Source organism: Muntiacus reevesi, chromosome 3 (assembly GCF_963930625.1).
Source record: "Muntiacus reevesi chromosome 3, mMunRee1.1, whole genome shotgun sequence".
In the NCBI taxonomy this organism is placed as follows: domain Eukaryota; kingdom Metazoa; phylum Chordata; class Mammalia; order Artiodactyla; family Cervidae; genus Muntiacus; species Muntiacus reevesi.
Genome location: NC_089251.1, coordinates 186,917,899 through 186,936,650, shown reverse-complemented (window position 1 = coordinate 186,936,650; position 18,752 = coordinate 186,917,899). Strand labels below are relative to the sequence as shown.

Here is an 18,752-nt window from a genome sequence, read left to right as displayed (position 1 = left end):
GCAGAACACCAAAGAATTGATGCCTTTGAACTCTGGTGCTGAAGAAGACTCCTGAAAGTTCGTTGGACAGCAAGGAGATCAAACCAGTCAATGCTAAGGAAGGATCAACCCTGAATATTCATTGGAAGTACTGATGCTGAAGCTGAAGCTCCAATATTTTGGTTGTCTGATGCGAACAGATGACTCATTGGCAAAGTCCCTGATTCTGGGAAAGATTGAGGGCAGAAGGAGAAGGGGACATCAGAGAATGAGATGGCTGGACGGCATCACCAATGCAATGAACATGAACTTGGGCAAACTCTGGGAGATGGTGAGGGCTTTCCTGCTGGCTCAGCTGGTAAAGAATCTGCCTGCAATCGGGAGACCTGGATTCAATCCCTGGGTTGGGAAAATTCCCTGGAAAAGGGCATGGCAACCCACTCCAGTATTCTTACCTGAAGAATCCCCATGGACAGAGGAGCCTGGTGGGCTATAGTCCATGGGGTCGCAAAGAATCGGACATGACTGGGTAACTGAACAACAACAAATTTTTCAGCTAGTGAAGTGTGAGTCATTCAGTCATGTCTGATTCTTTGCAACTCCATGGATTGTATAGTCCATGGAATTTTCCAGGCCAGAATACTGGAGTGGGTAACCGTTTCCTTCTCCAGGGGATCTTCCCGACCCAGGGATTGAACACAGGTCTCCCGCATTGCAGGCAGATTCTTTACCATCTGAGCTATCAGGGAAGCCCTTTTTTTCAGCTAAGAAGAATGAAAAGGTTTGTTTAACATTTAAAAAGGAAGTTATGAGAAAAGCAAATACCTGAACACTTGTCCATAAATGCATTCTGATGGACAAAATGAAAATTGGCTAGTTAAGTAGACCCTGAGAGCGTAGGACACAGAGCCCTGCTTACATACTGTCCACTTTGCACAAGAGAAAAGCTGTCACAAGAGGGAATGCCTTTGAGAGTCTAGGATGCTTTTGGATTTCTTGGGTCATGAAGAAATGATGGAATCTCAGCCTGTAAACAAACAGGCTATGACTCATTGCCAGGGTCTGTGCAGAAGGAATCATGGTTTCTGAGTTACAGTAAAGTCTAAATGCACAAATATAAAGCATACTCTTCTTGGGTTTTGAAGAGAATGTTTAAGTCTGCTAGAAATAAATTCCACCTACACTACAGATAATGCAGACAAGAACCAAGAAGACAGCTTCATGTGATAGGCAAGTCTTTTTTCTTTTTTTTTAGAGTTTTTGTTTTATTGTTGTTGTTGTTTTTCTATTGTCCAGAAAGATGCTAGTATTCACATGGCGTTATGACATGGGTAAAAATGGTATCTTAGAAGGAAAAAGGGGGCACCTTTATACATACATACATACATTCTTTTAAAAATTCTTTTCCATTGTGGTTTACAACAGGATATTGAATATAGTTCTCTGTACTTTAAAAAAAGGGATTACCTTTAAATATGGTAATGTAGATTTGGCAGAGTGGATGCTTATATTGAGTTTAATAACTCTTGAAAACCATTCAAAATGTTTCATTGCAGAAATATGCATTCCTGATAGTGGCTTCACAATGTGAAAGGATTAAAGTCCCTTTAAAAAAAAAAAGGGAAACATACAATGTGACAGGAAGAACCTGGGCTCTGGCATCAAATAGACTTGAGTTCCAATTTTACTGCTGCGACTTTCTACCTACAAGGTCTTGGACATGCTGTATACCCTTCTTGAGCCTTAATGTCTTTATCTATAAAATATGGAATATAATACACACATCAGTGTGTTAATGTAAAGATTAACAGAGAGGGTATTTTTTTTTTTTTTTTTTTTGGTTTTCAACTTATTTTTTTATTTTTTTCATTTATTTTTATTAGTTGGGGGCTAATTACTTTACAATATTGTAGTGGTTTTTGCCATACATTGACATGAATCAGCCATGGATTTACATGTGTTCCCCATCCCAATTCCCCCTCCTGCCTCCCTCCTGCCTCCCTCCCCTCTGGGTCTTCCCAGTGCACCAGCCCTGAGCACTTGTCTCATGCATCCAGCCTGGGCTGGTGATCTGTTTCACCCTTGATAGTATACTTGTTTCAATGCTATTCTCTCAGAACATCCCACCCTCGCCTTCTCCCACAGAGTCCAAAAGTCTGTTCTGTACATCTGTGTCTCTTTTTTCTGTTTTGCATATAGGGTTATCATTACCATCTTTCTAAATTCCATATATATGTGTTAGTATGCTGTGATGTTCTTTATCTTTCTGGCTTACTTCACTCTGTATAATGGGCTCCAGTTTCATCCATCTCATTAGAACTGATTCAAATGAATTCTTTTTAATGGCTGAGTAATATTCCATGGTGTATATGTACCACGGCTTCCTTATCCATTCATCTGCTGATGGGCATCTAGGTTGCCTCCATGTCCTGGCTATTATAAACAGTGATGCGATGAACATTGGGGTGCACGTGTCTCTTTCAGATCTGGTTTCCTCAGTGTGTATGCCCAGAAGTGGGATTGCTGGGTCATATGGCAGTTCTATTTCCAGTTTTTTAAGGAATCTCCACACTGTTCTCCATAGTGGCTGTACTAGTTTGCATTCCCACCAACAGTGTAAGAGGGTTCCCTTTTCTCCACACCCCAGAGAGGGTATTTTTGAAGTACTAAGCATAGGCTGTGTCTTACAGTATGTACTCAGTAAAAAATAGCCTGTAATCAATTTTTAACTGTTTCACTCTAAGGTAAACTTTATATTTTATATATTACCTTCTAAACAAATTAGACTTAAAAGGAATCTGAAGTTTAGCATACAAAAGAAGCACACGAATTCTCTTACAGTATAATTGAGGGCAATAATACATGCCTGTTCTCTAAAAGCTCTATTAATTGTAAGGTATCTCAAACCCATGAAAATGAGTTCAAGCAAAGGGGACTTACTGTAAAGATTCATTTTGGATTTCTGGAAACTGGAATGTAAAATACAAAGGCAACTTTTGTTTTGCTTTGCAGGAGCGACATATTCCTGCTCCTCTCTGTGATGTGGGCTTCATCCTTTCATTCCTAACTGATTTTCCTCGCGTCCTCTTTCATGTCGTCACATTGGCTGTGAGCCACCACACTACCTGCAGCTTCAGTAATACCACTGACCAGATGCTCTCCCTAGAAACCCTTCTTTGAATTCATCAAAACCCAGCTAACAAGTTCTAAGAAAATTTTCCAGACTCTCTAACTTCACACTGATTTCTGTCTGTTCCACTCGGTGGGCTCTTAATGTACTGTTGTTTTCTATGCACAGGAACTGCTTTTTCATTTAGAAATAGGTTATAGGTTTAAATTTACATCATAAATTTCTTAGGGTAGGACCATAGTTTCTCCACTCAGCAATCCTAACACCAGAGACAGTACTTTGCACATTATAAGCAATCATTCATTTGTTTGTTGGGAGGGGGCTTCAGGATGGGGGTCACATGTATATCTATGGCCAATTCATTAAAATAAAATTAATTTTAAAAAATCTTTATGTTGGGTTCATTCAGAGGAAATAAAATCACAAGCATTAGTTGTTTACTATAATTAAACCCATTATCAGGAGTGTGAGCCCTATGATACTTTTGCGGGTTCCTACTATTCTCTTCTCCTCTGTGTCATTTTTATCTGGCTGCTATAAAGCTCTCCCTTTATCTTAAGAATCTGACTATAATGTATTGAAGGTTTGGTTTTCTTTTTCTCATTTGCTGTGTTCCAAGGCTTTATGGGTGGCTGTTTATTATCAAATTTGTCCATTATTTATTCTGAAATTATTCTGTTTCATTTCCTTCCTTGCTTTCTGATAATATCCCACAAGTTACTTATTTTTTGTTGTTATTCAGTTGCTAAGTTGTCTTGAACTCTTTGGGACCCTGTGGACTGCAGCACACCAGGCTTCCTGTCTCCTTCACTGTGACAGAATTTGCTTAAACTCATGTCCGTGGAGTCGGTGATGCCATCCAACTATCTCATCTTCTGTTGCCCCTACTCCTCCTGCCCTCAGACTTTCCCTGCATCTGGGTCTTTTCCAGTGAGTCGGCTCTTTGCATCAGGTGGCCAAAGTATCGGAGCTTCAGCTTCAGCATCAGTCCTTCCAATGAACGCCCAGGACTGATCTCCTTTAGGATGGACTGGTTTGATCTCCTTGCAGTCCACGGGACTCTCAAGAGTCTTCTCCAGCACCACAGTTCTAAACCATCAATTCTTCAGTGCTTAGCTTTCTTTATAGTTCAACTCTCACATCTGTACGTGACTACTGGAAAAACCATAACTTTGACTAGATGGACCTTTGTTGGCAAAGTGATGTCTCTGCTTTTTAATACACTGTCTAGGTTTGTCATAGCCTTTTTTCTAAGGAGCAAGCATCTTTTAATTTCATGGCTGCAGTCATCATCTGTAGTGATTTCAGAACTCAAGAAAATAAAATCTGCCACTGTTTCCACTGTTTCCCCATCTATTTGCCATGAAGTGATGGGACCAGATGCCATGATCTTAGTTTTTTGAACATTGAGTTTTAAGTCAGCTTTTTCATTCTCCTCTTTCACCTCATCAAGAGGCTTTTTAGTTTTTCTTCACTTTCTTTTTTTCCCCTCTGCTTCAGTTTGGGTAATTTCTACTGGCTCAGTTTCAGATTTACCAATTTCTTTTGCAGTATCCTTGTAAGTCCATCCAAAGACTGTGTTTTAATTTAATATTTATTTATTTTCTATTTTATAATTCTCATTCTAGAACTTTCATTTGGGTATTTCTTGGTGTTTTCATATCTTTTCTATAAGCGATGCATAGATATAATAAATATGGTATTATAGATATAATTTGTAAATATATTCATATACAAAATATATGGGCTTCCCAGGTGGCTCAGCAGTAAAGAATCCACCTGTGATGCAGGAGCTGCATGAAACACAGGTTCTATCCCTGGATCAGGAAGATCCCCTGGAGGAGGGTGTGGCAATCCACTCCAGTATTCTTGCTTGGAGAATTCCATGGAGAGAGGAGCCTGGCGGGCTACAGTCCATAGGGTCACAAACAGTCAGACACAGCAGAAGTGACTTAGCATGCACGCATGCACATAAAATATATATGACACATATGTATTTGTGTGTATATGTATTTATATATATGGCATATATATGTATGTATATACATTGTGTGCATATCTTTTCCTATAATTTTTTATACATACAAAATAGTTTTCAAATCCTTGTTTGTGCATTCCAAAACCTAAGTCACTTACAAGTCTGCTTCTTTTTACTGTGTTTTATCTCTGTTATGTGTACTGTAGTCCTGCTTCTTCTTATGACTCAAGAAGTCATTCTGAACATTATGTACAAAATATTTATAGTATTCTGAAATTTATGTATTTATAGTTTTCTGAAGATTATGTCCAAAAAGCCAGTAGAGACTGAAGCGTGATATTTGTTTTGTTGTATTTATCAAAAAGTCTAAATCTTTGCTCTGGCTGGCAGTGAAAGTGAGGGTCTGAGAATTCAGATTCCTCTTGGAGTTGAGTTGAGCTGAAGAGAGACTGTGAATAGCCCAGCTTCCAACCTCCTGTTTTGATAGTTCAGTATATGAACTAGAGAGACACTGAAGTTTCAGATGTTTTTGGTCCATATTTTATTTAGTATTAGTATCACCCTTGTACCTGTAATTTTGATAAATTCACTCATTAGTTCTAATAGGGTTTTGTTTTTCTTTAATGGATTTCTCAGAATTTTTTACATGAACAATTATGTGATCTGTGAATTAACATTTTTTACTTCTCTAAGCTTTACTCCTTTTATTTATTCATTCTTGTTTTCTCCCACTGACTAAGTGGGATAAACTTATAAACTGATAAACTTGTGTCGAAGTGGGAAAAAGATATCTTTGCCTTAGTTCTGATCTTAGTGAGAAGTAACTCAGTATTTCATCATTAAATAAGATAAAAGATGTAGATTTTTCAAGAATGACCTTTATCATATGGGAGGAAAATGCTTCTTTTCCTAGTTTGCTGAGAGTTTGTATGAATGGATGATGAATATCGTGAAATGGTTTTTACACCCATTGAAAACATATTCTGTTAATATATTGAATTGCATTTTTTGATTTTCAGGTGTTAACTCAGCTTGAACTCTTAGGATTAAACACACCTGGTCATCATATAGTATTCTTTTTAGTGCTGGATTTTATTTGATAATATGTCAAATATGGCAAAACTATATTTTCATCTATGATCATGAGAAATATAGATCCATAATTTTCTTTTTTGGCATTGTCTTTGGCAGATTTTGGATCAGAGTAATTCTAGCCACATACAATAAAGTAAAAAGTGTTACTCCTACTTCTTCCAAAAGAATTTTAAAAATATTTTTTGTTATTTTTCCTTAAATGTCTGCTAGTATTCACTAATGAAATCATTTGGCCCTGATGATTTTTTCAAGTGTTTAATTATGTATTCAATTTAATTGTAGTTGAATTTGGTATAGGACAGCTTTTAAAAGTTGTTAGCAGTTTTTATAGTTTGTGTTCATTTAAGAAAGTCTGATTTTATCTAAATTATTGAATTATTTTGCATAATGTTGTTTATAATATTCTCTTACTGTTTTTTAAAATCTTTAGTATCTTTAATGGTCAAACTCTGGATTTGTAAGTTGTCTATATTGTTCATAGATTTTGTTTCAGCGATTTTTGCTTTTTATTGTTTCCCTTCTACTTATTTTGGGTTCAACTGCTTTTCTTTCAGTTTTCTTAAGGTGGAAAGATCGTTCTTAGAATCGGATTTTAAATCCTTCTCCTTTTCTTATGTAACCATTAAAAGGTATATATTTCTCATTAATGAAGAAGGAAATGGCAACCCGCCCCAGTATTCTTGCCTGGAGAATCCCATGGACAGAGGAGCCAGGCTCTGTCCATGGGTCACAAGAATCAAACACGACTTAGCTGCTAAACCACCGCCAACCATTTCTCACTAATCACAGCTTTATTTACATACCAAATTTTTTATCTGATTTTTCCTAAGACTTTGTTTTTTAGAGCAGTTTAACATTTATAGCAAAGTTAAGTAGGTACAAAGACTTCCCATCTGCTTCTTACCCTACACATGTGTAACCTCTCCTGTTACCATTCCAGCATCTCTCCCCAGGATGGTGCATTTGTTAGCAAGGATGAACTTACATTGTACATAGTTTACCTTGGGGTTAACTCTTGGTTTTGTACATTCAGTGGGTTTGAATATTGTATAATGACATAACATCTTTCATTACAATATCATACAGAGTTATTTTCACTGTCCTGAAAATTCTCTATGCTCTGCTATTCATCTCTGCCCAGTCCCACTCCTGGCAGCTAGTTTTTATGCTGTAGTTGTCATATATTTTACTTTTATCTTCTATTATCAATTGGACAGTTCACTCTTTCATGAACTAAGAGAAACATAAGGTAATATTTTGTATTTACTTAAATTTACCTTTCTGTCACTCTTCATTCCTTCCTGTAGATGTGAGTTGTTTTTTTCTAGTTATTGCAAATAACCAATGAATCTATCATGGAAGCTTTACTTATTTATTAATTTTTGAAGGACTGCCATGTTCACCTAGTTAACCAAAAATTCTTAGCTATGGGTTTCAATTCCTGTTATTGTGAGATCACCTGCATGTTCAGTAGAGTGATTTATATAGTTTATTAAGAAATCACTGCTGAACTTTTCAAATTCTGTCCAACAGGTCTATGGAAATGCAGGACCTAGCAAGTCCTCATCCGCTTGTTGGAGGTGGTGATACTCCTGGAAGCTCTAAATTGGAAAAAGCTAATCTCAGCAGCACTTCGGTCACCACAAATGGGACAGGAGGTAAGTGTACAAGCCTGAAGACACCCGAATCACATTGCAATGTTTATTGTAATTTTACATGGTGGAGGTCTGCTAGTAAGTAAATATCTCATTAGCAATAATATCAGAGTATTATATACTTAGTGGATTATTTATTGTTCTGTTCATTTTCTTGATATTTTTCCTCCTCCTCTATAACTGGAAATATTCAGAAAGAATAGACAGCCCTGAGCAACATTTTAAAGGCTTTTAGCAAGGCTTTCTTTTTGTATTTGCCCTTGTAAATATTTTTTAAATGTACAAAATGTGTCCAAAGGATTTATGCTCTAATCTTAACACCCACCCCTGCCCCCCAAAAAAGAAATTATGCTAGTTTGGGGGTTTATTTTGAATTTTAAGAGAAAGGCTGCTCCAAAATTTTTCTTTAAAATGGTTTTGGAAATAGAAAAATGTCCATATCTGCTGCATTTTCTTTTCAAAGAGAGAAATACCTAACATGTATTTAGAAGAGAAATTGAAATTTTTTCCAGACATCTTCTCATTTGATTAGCTTATAATTATGGCACAGCATATGGCAACAATAACAACTGTTTAAAATATTCCACCCTATTACTGTTATAAAATACATTCAACTTGTAAGAAAATGTGATCTGATTTTTGCATCAGAATATATATATGTGTGTGTGTATATATATATATATATATATATATATATATATTTAGAAAGCCTATACAAATGTATATGGGCTTCCCTGGTGGCTCAGATGGTAAAGAATCTGCCTGCAATGCAGGAGACCCGGGTTTGATCCCTGGATGGGGAAGATCCCCTGGAGAAGGGAATGGCAATCCACTCTAGTCTTCTTGCCTGGAGAATCCCAATGGACAGAGGAGCCTGGCAGCTATAGTCCACAGGGTCGCAAAGAAATGGATACAACTGAGTGACTAAGACTCTACACACATACGCACATATATACACGTGTATAAGCTGTATTTTAAATTATTCACAGTTGTTTTGAAGTTTTGTAGATTTAGTTGTTTTCATTAATGAGTGAAAAATTATTTGAAAATTATTTTAATTTATAAGCTATTCATGTTATTAAATATTAGCAAAGCATTTGCCACATCATATTTTCTTTTAAATTTATGAAATTTATACACCTCTTTACACTTATTTTAGAATAACTGTGAACTCTAAGATTTTCTTTGTAGAGTTGTGTGGATTGCAACTTGCCTGTATTTAATAATTTTTTTACCCAAAACCCTTTGTAAATTAACATTTTTCCTGTTTATAGTGTTTATCTGTCTCTAAACATGCATCTAAAATTTCAGCTAATTAATTGTAGGATTGCAAATTTTTAGGACTGTTTAGTGATAACTTGTGGAGTAAGAACATTCATATTTAAACCTTAACTTGGATGTAAATAATAAAGATTTTTAAAAACCCCATGCACTCTGAAATCAGACCATAAAGGTCACTAATCATTGTTATATATATATTTAACTGAACTAAACAGACCTGATAAACTACAATGTAGAACTCATGCCATGCAGTTGTAATTTTGGCAAGAGGGCCAGAAAGCAGTCCAAGCAGAAGTGCAATTGCTGACTATTCTGGTGCACTGCGCAGGCATTCAGACAATGAACCCTTATGCTGTTCCTCTTCTCAGGGGACAACATGACCGTTCTAAACACTGCAGACTGGTTGCTGAGTTGCAACACCCCCTCCTCCGCAACAAGTATGAAAGACGATGGTACACTGCATGTGTTTGGGCGTGTGGGTTTGCCCTTCTGGTTTGCTTCCTCGTGCTGTTTCTGTTTGCACTCCCTGTTCTGTATTCAGTTCTTAGAAAAGGAGACATGAACACACCTTTTAGTTGTTTATTGATAACAATTGGCCACGTTTTGCATATCAACTAGCATTCTAATCTTGGGTCAGTAGTGTTCTTTTCTTAGGTTTTTCATAATTTTGCACAAATGGCTGCATCGATTACTTTTCTAACTACTCATCCGTTTATAAAATGGTAAGAATTCAGCACAGCTGTCGCGTTCATGAGAGCAGTTGGAGCAGATTGTGCCTATGTATACATTCAGTCCCCACAGCCTATGAGTGTGTGCCCAGGTGCCTCGGTCGGGTCCGACTCTTGGCGACCCTGTGGGCTGTAGTCCCCCAGGCTCCTCTGTCCATGGGATCCTCCAGGCAAGAATACTGGAATGGGTTGCCACTTCCTCCACCAAGGGATCTTCCCGACCCAGGAATCACACCCATATCTCCCGTGTCTCCTGCATTGCAGGAGGATTCTTTACCCACGGAGCCACCTGGGAAGCCTATAGACTTTAATAAATTAAATTCATAGCGTGGCAGAAAGATATTTTCTATTTTGTAGACTTTAATAAACATTGCAATTAAAATGCTTAAAATAATATCAACTTTTAAAACTTACCATTTAAAAATTGACCAGTAATGAAAGCTATATTTTTAAAATTATAAATTGTCTCTTAAGATGTTTTAAACTATAGATGTTAGCTACAGTCCTTTATTTACATGTATATGATATAAATACAGGTTTCTCTTGGGGCTCAGTTGGTAAAGAATCTGCCTGCAATGCAAGAGATGTGTTTGATCCCTGGATGGGGAAGATTCCCTGGAGAAGAAAATGGCATTCCACTCTAATATTCTTGCCTGGGGAATCCCATGGACAGAGGAAGCTTGGTGGGCTGCAGTCCATAGGGTCACAAAGAGTCAGACATGATTTAGTGACTTAACAACCACCAATATAATACACTTTCTCCCAAACCAAAGGTTCGTACACTATCAAAATTTAAAAATTAAAACCATATAAAACCTCTGTGGAATCACCCAATTCTAGGATGAAAAAGAAGAGCTCAGGACGTGTTAGAAATGTGCATTACAAGCAAGCAGCTGGAATAGCCACAGTTTACCTGAACCTTGCTGTATGTAGATTAAATTAGATATATGATCAGTGAATGACGAGAACTCCATTATGCCCATTATTTAAATTTTTATAATTTTAGTTTTTTTTTCAATTCCACACTTAAAACATACTTTTCATATGTAAAAATATGTTGCCAGAATTTAGCTCCTCTTAATAATAACTCAAGGGTTTTTTCCTGCAAAGAGCCAGACAGGAAATGTTTTAGACTTTGTAGACATGCTGTCTCTGTCTCATCTAGGCAACTCTATTACTGTACCTCTGAAGTAGCCCTAGGCACTACAAAAATGAACAAGAGTGGTCAGGTCCCAATAAAACTGAATCTATCGACTCTGAAATTTAAATTTCATTAAATTATCATGTAACAAAATATTCTAATTTTGATGTTTTTATAAACATTTAAGATTCTAAAATCGTACTTAGCTGTTATTCTATTCTAAACTATTAACATAACACATACAACTTTATAATAGTGAATATATATAATCAATATTTAGTAATTTACATCTAATTTCCAACAGAAACATTTTTCAAAGTGTAAAACATCAAGTTTTCCTGGTTCTTTGCATTAACGTTTAAGAGTTGTGTGACCATATGGGAAAAACAAGGATTTCTGAGTCAGGAGGACTACGAATGTGAAATGTGGTAATAAATTTACCAGCTATGTCTTCTTAGACAAGTGACTTAACCTCTCTGAGTTTTAATTCTTTTCTATAAAAGGAAGCTAGTAATACTTCACTGGCAAGGCTTTTGTTTTAAATGTATGTTTATATGTACATAAACATACATTTAGTTTTATATAATGTATGTAAATTTTTGGTAATATAAACCAGCTTCCCAGGTGGCTCAGTGGTAAAGAATCTGCCTGCCAATGCAGGAGACACAGGACACATGGGTTCGATCCCTGGGTTGTGAAAATCTCCTGGAGGAGGAAATAGCAACCCACTTCAGTATTCTTGTCTGGAAAATTCCACGGACAGAGGAGCCTGGTGGGCTACAGTCCATGGGGTTGCAAAGAGTCAGACACGACTGAGCATGCGCACATACAAATCAGTATAATTCCTTTTCCTTAATTAATAATTCATTGATAATTAGGCAACAGCTTTTAAGGGAAATGGAAACATGCAGTGTGTTAAAAGACTGTCCAGTGTTTGATCAAATAATACATTTTCTTAATTTAAAACATGTAAACTGGCCACAGAGGCAAACTTTTAGTAATTAAATGTTAAGTATACTTTATTAATGATAATATAATTTTATTTATTTATTTATAAATGTATACTTTATAAACTTAATTTGTATATATCATTAATGACAATATAATTTATTTATAAATTTTAATTACATAATATAGTTTATTATATCTTGTTGACATAATGATATGAAATAGTTAGAATTTTAATGACTCTTTATGCCATGCATTTATAACATAGCTAAGCATGTGGTGCACATTTCCCATTTAGAGGAAACTATTTTATTTATAATTCTGGATTTTACTGATGGAATTAGATTACTTTATAAAATTATTATAATAAAACAAAAGGCAAAAGCTAATTTAGTGGCTTTTCAAAATCTTTCCATTAGCTCTAGATTTTCAAAAAAATAATTTTAATAGTTTTTACTAATATCACTACTAATAGTATCACCTTAATATCCCACCATACTACCTTGGTGCTGTGTAAATATATTACTCCTTAATTTATAAAGATTTAGCACCTTAATCCTAATTATATAATAACATCTGCAGATTTATATTGGAACCTCGATTTTCCTTTCAAGTCTTTGTCACTTGTTAAATTGTTAAAATGAAGAACTGTCAATAAAAATAGAGTAAATACAATCATACCTTGGCGTATAGATCAGTGGTCAGAAAACTTTTTCTGTAAGTAGTCAAATAGTAAATATTTTCAGCTTTGCAGGCCATATATATGGTTGAAACTCTTCAACTCTACTTTCACGGCACAAAAGCAGCCATAGACAATATGTAAACAACTGAACTTGACCATATTCAAATAAAACTTGATCTATGAACACTGAAATTTGAAATTCATAGAATTGTCATATATCATAAAATATTATTCCTCTTTGATATTTTTCAGCTATTTAAAAATATAAGGGTCATTCTTAGCTTGCAGGCTATACAAAACAAGCCATGGGAGAGATTTGGCATGTAAGGTGTAGTTTGCTGATCCCGATATAGATTCATGCATGTTACTTCATGTATCATGCTTCATGTGTTTGCATATATATGTATGTAAATGCATGCCAATCATGTGAAAAGTTACTTCTGTATATGAAATTCTGATTTCCCTAATAGTGTTAAGATACACGATTAGCTGCATTTTATATGCAAAATACTCAGATTCATTGGGAGTTCTTAGGATATGGTCTAAATGTGAATTTTCACTTTCTCACTTAAAATATATCAAGTTCCTCTTATATGCCAGGCTCTGTGCTAGGAAATGGGAACCCAGTGACCTATAGAACATGATACTGGCCATCAAGGGACCAAAAGTCTAGCAGAGAGAAACAGAACTGAAAGTAATGAGTGCATAATGTGTTCAAGGTGGGTGCACAGCAGAGGGGGGAATATTTGATTCTACATGGAGATTAAGAAAATACTTCAAAGAGAAGATTTGGGGGAACCAGGATCAGACATTCTGATCGGGTTTATGGTATTTTCTATATTCGAAATCTATATAGCATAGAAAAGGATCTCCTAGAATTTTTAGTATATAGATGATTGACTCACATGGGATGAATTTGTTTCTGAATATTATATGTCTGTGCAGTGGAACCACCTACTGTTGTGACTCTGCTCTTTTAGATTTTCTTTTTGGAATGAAAGCCGTAAATTGTAAGCATCATCAAATCATTTTACAAAGCTAAATACTTTATGGATATTTAAAATGAAAGGCACTTGATGCTCATAGGTTTTGAAATGAAAAAATTGATTTAGAAAAACATAAATCATAAAACTGGTAGGCAACACTTATTTCCCCCCTGTTGAGTTGTAAATTGTATCCTTCCTGAACTAACTTCTCCTGAAATTCTTTCCTGAATCTAAGTTATCAGAGGTGGCTAAGCAGTATTTTGTGGTCCAGTTTAAACACAGATTTCTGAGGATAACATGTGAAATGTAAATTACTTAGGTCACCTCTGTTTCAAGGATTAATTAAGTCTTATATTGTAACAAATGGACATGAGCCTTGAGTTATGATAATAGACTTCCCCTAAAAATAATTAATATATATTAATTTTGTACTTGAATTCTGAAGATAATCTGAAGTGACAAGATTAAGTTTGCTTTGAAAGTACTTGCATGAGGTTATGGAAGATGTTGGGATGTAAACAGAGAAAATCAATGATTCAGTAGCCATAGCTAACACCTGACAATAATCACATGCATTTTTGATTTAGTCCATAGAAATCAATTATTTCTAAAAGTTAAAGTTAAATTTTATCAGTATAATAAGATTACTTTGACTTTTTTTTAGTATTTGGCTTTATGAAAACATCTAAGTTGCAAGAGTATAACTAGTGTGGAGGGGGCCTGTCAATACAATTATTTTTTGAAATAATGGTTCTATATAAAATGCTACATGTATGTAGTTTTTTCATCCCACCTTTTGGGAAATGAACCCTTGAATCACATATATTGAGCATGTAGAAGAATAAAACCACAAAACTCTCTAACCTAAGCACTAAATATGACTGCTACTTTTTAAATCAAAATGTTTATTTTATAAGTTTGAGTTTTGGTGATAAAGAAGATGCTTTTCTTCAATAGAACATTATTATTTCTGTTTTATATCTTGTACTGTAATCATATTGAACGTTGTCCTGAAAAAAATAGAATACAGTAAAAAAAAACACATTTGAATATGACAGTGAATACACTCCATAAACTTTTGGAATGAGGATTTTTATAAATTTTAGAAAATAGATGCATAGAACTAGACTTGTTTCATTGATGAACATCTTTCTAATAGTGCCTTGCATATATTAAATTAACAAAGTTTCCTGCCTCTAGAAAAGTATATGGTATATCTCATTTAAAGTGTAGAAATAAAAGCAAGACAAAAGAAAATGAAATACGTTTAAAATATATTCAGACTTTTACTGAAAATATCTTTCATTTGTCAAACTTTGTGATTATCATTTTTAGACACTTCTTTGTATTTTAACATCTTTAATAAATCAGCTAATCATATAATGTCTATTTCACTTCCAAGTTTCCTTTTCCTGAGAAAAAAATATTATTACTTAATATTATTTACTTTCTCTATAAAAATAAAAATAACTTTGCATCTTACTCAAGAGATGTTTGTTGATGCTGGCCTCCTATGAGCATAAGTTATTTTCTGTAAGCAGCATGATTAATTCTCCCCCTTTTCCTTATTTTTCAACTCTTACCGCACATGAAAAATAAGTTTATATTAATGTGCACTGTTTTCCCCCAGATGTTAGCATCCACTTAGCTATTATTTTAAATCCCTGCATTCTGGTACACTGAGCACATCTTGGTGTGTATGCTTCTCTTTATATTCTTTCTAGAGATGCCTCTTTTCAGTTAAATGAACCTCCTTTGCCTTTGACTAACAGCAGACTTTTAAAATTTTAATGAGAAATGTTTCCAGGATAATGAGTGCAACCTGGTTGCATTCATTCTCTAGCTTTCCTTCCTTCTCTTTTTGACCACCTGAAATTTTCAAATTGAGGAGATTATAATCAACACCAATACTAAGTTTTTGAAATCAGACCTCAAAGTTGGGATTCAAAGTAACAGAACTAAAACCTCATGTCTAGCTTGGGGATTTTTTTAGACATTTTGCCCCACTCTCCGTGGTTCACAAGTGCAATATAGATTACTTTTAGTATTAGTAAATCTATTTTACAAATGTCATTTATAGATTTAGACATGATTAAATGGGAATTTAGCCACAATTAGAATTTGGAGGTTCTGAGAAACTCTTACCTTAGTTTTGCTGGAGGCTTTGGATGGTTCCTTTCTGTCATATGTCAAAAGTCAGTTGAGTACACTGCATCACTGAGAGTAGCTGTTACACCTTTCTAAACCCTGCTCTGGATCATCTCTGTACAGATGAAAGGAATTTTTGGTTAGTTAGTGCTGCCTGTGAGGCAGTATGGTTTAGAGTTTAGATTCTTGCCAACCTTTGCAGTTTGAATCTTCCAGCAAGTCTTCATGGCATAGTTAGATCACGGATGCTAAATTAACACCGGAGCTCGCTGAGAGAGAGTGCAGTGATTCCGTTCATGTGGAAGGGACCCTAGTCATTATTGCGTGTTTCTCCGTCCTTAATCGCTTTTCTAACAGAGTAACGTTGCTGACTTGCTTGGTTGGTGGGTGTGCTCTGAGTCCACTATTCTTTCAGCCATATGTGTCCATAGTTGGCTAGTCTTCAGCTTTCTTTATAGTTCTCTGCTTGCTTCTGAGGTTTTTAATTGTATCATCCCATTTATAACTAGGAAACATAAGAGGTGTCAAGTAGAAAATAATTTAGTGTATTCCCCGGCTGCTGTGATATATGGAGCTTTGCCCACAAAGGGAAAATATGGTGTGACAAAATGGGTGGAGGCTTCTGCCTAGCCCCCGCCAAACTCGTTGCATCTGATAATGACAGTATTGTGTGCCTCAGTGGCGGCATCATTGCCAATGAGGATTTTGCCAAGATATACCACCTCAAAGGAGAAATAATATATTAAAGAGTTTTCAAAAGCTATACTTCCTGCTGTAAAAAACATCTCCTATGCTTGTCTCAATAATGTATTAAAGATCATTATACTATTAGAATAAAAAAAAACCCAATACCTTATGGCTCTTTTGTCTTTGTAGAGCAGAAATTTATTGAGTGCTTGATTTTTCACCCACTATATGAATACACACCCAGGTTTCTGTGTATGCATATGCCACCATTGTTCTTAAGCAGTCTTTCCTTTTAATGTCTTCTTGGGAAAAATAAAATATAAGCAGTAAACCTCTGTTATGATTTGGATTCAGTGTGCTCAAGACTGACTGATGATTCCTTTCTTCTACCGTTTGACTATAATATCAGAGTGTGCTTAGGTGAGTTGAAAATGCTGTTTCACCGTGTCAGGTTAACTGCCTTTAAAAGCCAGATTCGAGAGAAGCAGCTGAGACAGAGGATTTTTAGATTAAATCCTCTATAAATGCATGTCCATTTAGAAGCTAAATTAACAAAACTCTCCTCATCGACTTCTCAGATTCTCTCTTGCATGTCCATGGTAGCTAGAAAAGCCACTGGTTGAGCAGTCAGCATCTTTGATATAAAGTTAGAAATATAACTCACATGTGCTTATTCTTCTACATAGTGTCTCTCCTTGCAGTCAAAACAGAACCTTTGAACAGCAGTGAAGCCACAGCCACGACTGGAGATGGAGCGCTTGACACCTTTACTGGGTCAGGTAAAGCCTTACGCGTGTGCCTCGTTCTGTACGCATTGTGGTCCATGTCGTCCTCCTAGTGAATAATCGAGAATTTGGATTTTTATAAATCCAGCAATAAATTCACTTTTGGGAAAACGTATTATTATAAAATGATGTGTTTTTAGAAATAACGTTTGGAATCGTTCTACTGCGTCTGCAGTTGACAACCAAGCAATGCCTCGACATTCTTATTAGAAATAAGCAAAGCTCGCTTCTTTCATAATTATTTTATACAGTGCTTGATTTAATCATTAGGTTGTAATAGTCAACTTTTTTTTTTTACATGAGTCACTGAAGTTTTTATTTTTCTTTTTTTTTTTATTAGTTGGAGGCTAATTACTTCACGACATTTCAGTGGGTTTTGTCATACATTGATATGAATCAGCCAATGACTAAAAACTGCCTTCTCTCCAACATTCGAGATGTAAAACTATCCATTCGATTCCTTCTAAATAACCTTGTTTCCTCTCTGGGTTTAAAAAAACCCTCCTGTGTAAGCAGCTGAGTGACAAGTATGAAAGGTTAATGGACTGCAGGAGAGCACATGCTGGTCGCATTAGAACCCAGCCTCTGAGCACTGACTTTCCCTCTAATGCTTCAAAGAGAACAATAGCGTGTCTTTAAACATCAATCCTCTTTAAATATAAATACCTGATAACTCCCAGGTGGGCACAAACGACACGCATTGAGTTGACTTAAGGTTCCACCCCCTCCTGCCCCAACACAATATTTCTTTTGGTTGATTATCTGATGAGAGGGCTTTTTTTAACCTGAGGAGGAATTTGTATAGCAGAAAGATGAACATTAAACCTAGAAAAGTATTCATGATATTAAATCTTGGTTCTGTTACTCTACTCTAATGTATTTTATACTTATTCGTGTTCTCACATACAAGAATTTGATGTGGGTATGCTTCTCATGTGAAAAGAGTGAAGGTAAAGCCTTGAACTCTAATGTCATTATAGCATATATTTGATTTTCATAGATGCAGATGATCCCATTTCATTGGTTCACTCTGATTGGAAACAGCTGCCATATAGTCACATAAATATTAGTACTGCAAACAGAAAGATATAATAATTTATTCACTTTGTATAGAGAAGCTTTGGAGAAGGAACTGGCAACCCACTCCAGTGTTCTTGCCTGGAGAATCCCAGGGACGAGGGAGCCTGGTGGGCTGCCGTCTATGGGGTCGCACAGAGTCGGACATGACTGAATCGACTTAGCAGCAACAGCAGCAGCAGCATAGAGAATCTTGTGTCCTAATTCACATCCTTTCTAGCAATTCTCTTGCTGCTCAGGAGATAAGGTACTAACTTACCCTAGCATTTGTATTACTAACGTACTATAACTATTGCAAACTTTCTACAAAACAAATGCATATATGAACATGGTTTTTAAGGTTAAGAATGAAATAATTGCTGACATACTTAAATAGCATACCACAAAGTTAATGAAAACTGACTGAAAAAATTATAAGATGTTAGCTCCAGAGGAAATTGCAGAGATCTCTG

The 18,752-nt window shown here is 35.6% G+C and overlaps 1 protein-coding gene across 11 annotated transcripts in view; it reads left to right on the top strand.

Moving 5' to 3' along the window:
* The window catches only part of EYA4 (EYA transcriptional coactivator and phosphatase 4), a 299,810-nt gene that overhangs the window by 216,471 nt on the left and 64,587 nt on the right, over nucleotides 1-18,752 (top strand). For 5 of the 11 annotated variants that reach the window (XM_065931318.1, XM_065931320.1, XM_065931321.1 and 2 more), the window contains exons 4-6: nucleotides 7,716-7,840; nucleotides 9,487-9,555; nucleotides 17,125-17,217. In XM_065931318.1, coding sequence (XP_065787390.1) covers nucleotides 7,716-7,840; nucleotides 9,487-9,555; nucleotides 17,125-17,217 — 287 coding nt within the window. The remainder of the gene's footprint in view (nucleotides 1-7,715; nucleotides 7,841-9,486; nucleotides 9,556-17,124; nucleotides 17,218-18,752) is intronic. The other 6 variants (XM_065931324.1, XM_065931325.1, XM_065931322.1 and 3 more) reach the window with 3 other exon arrangements.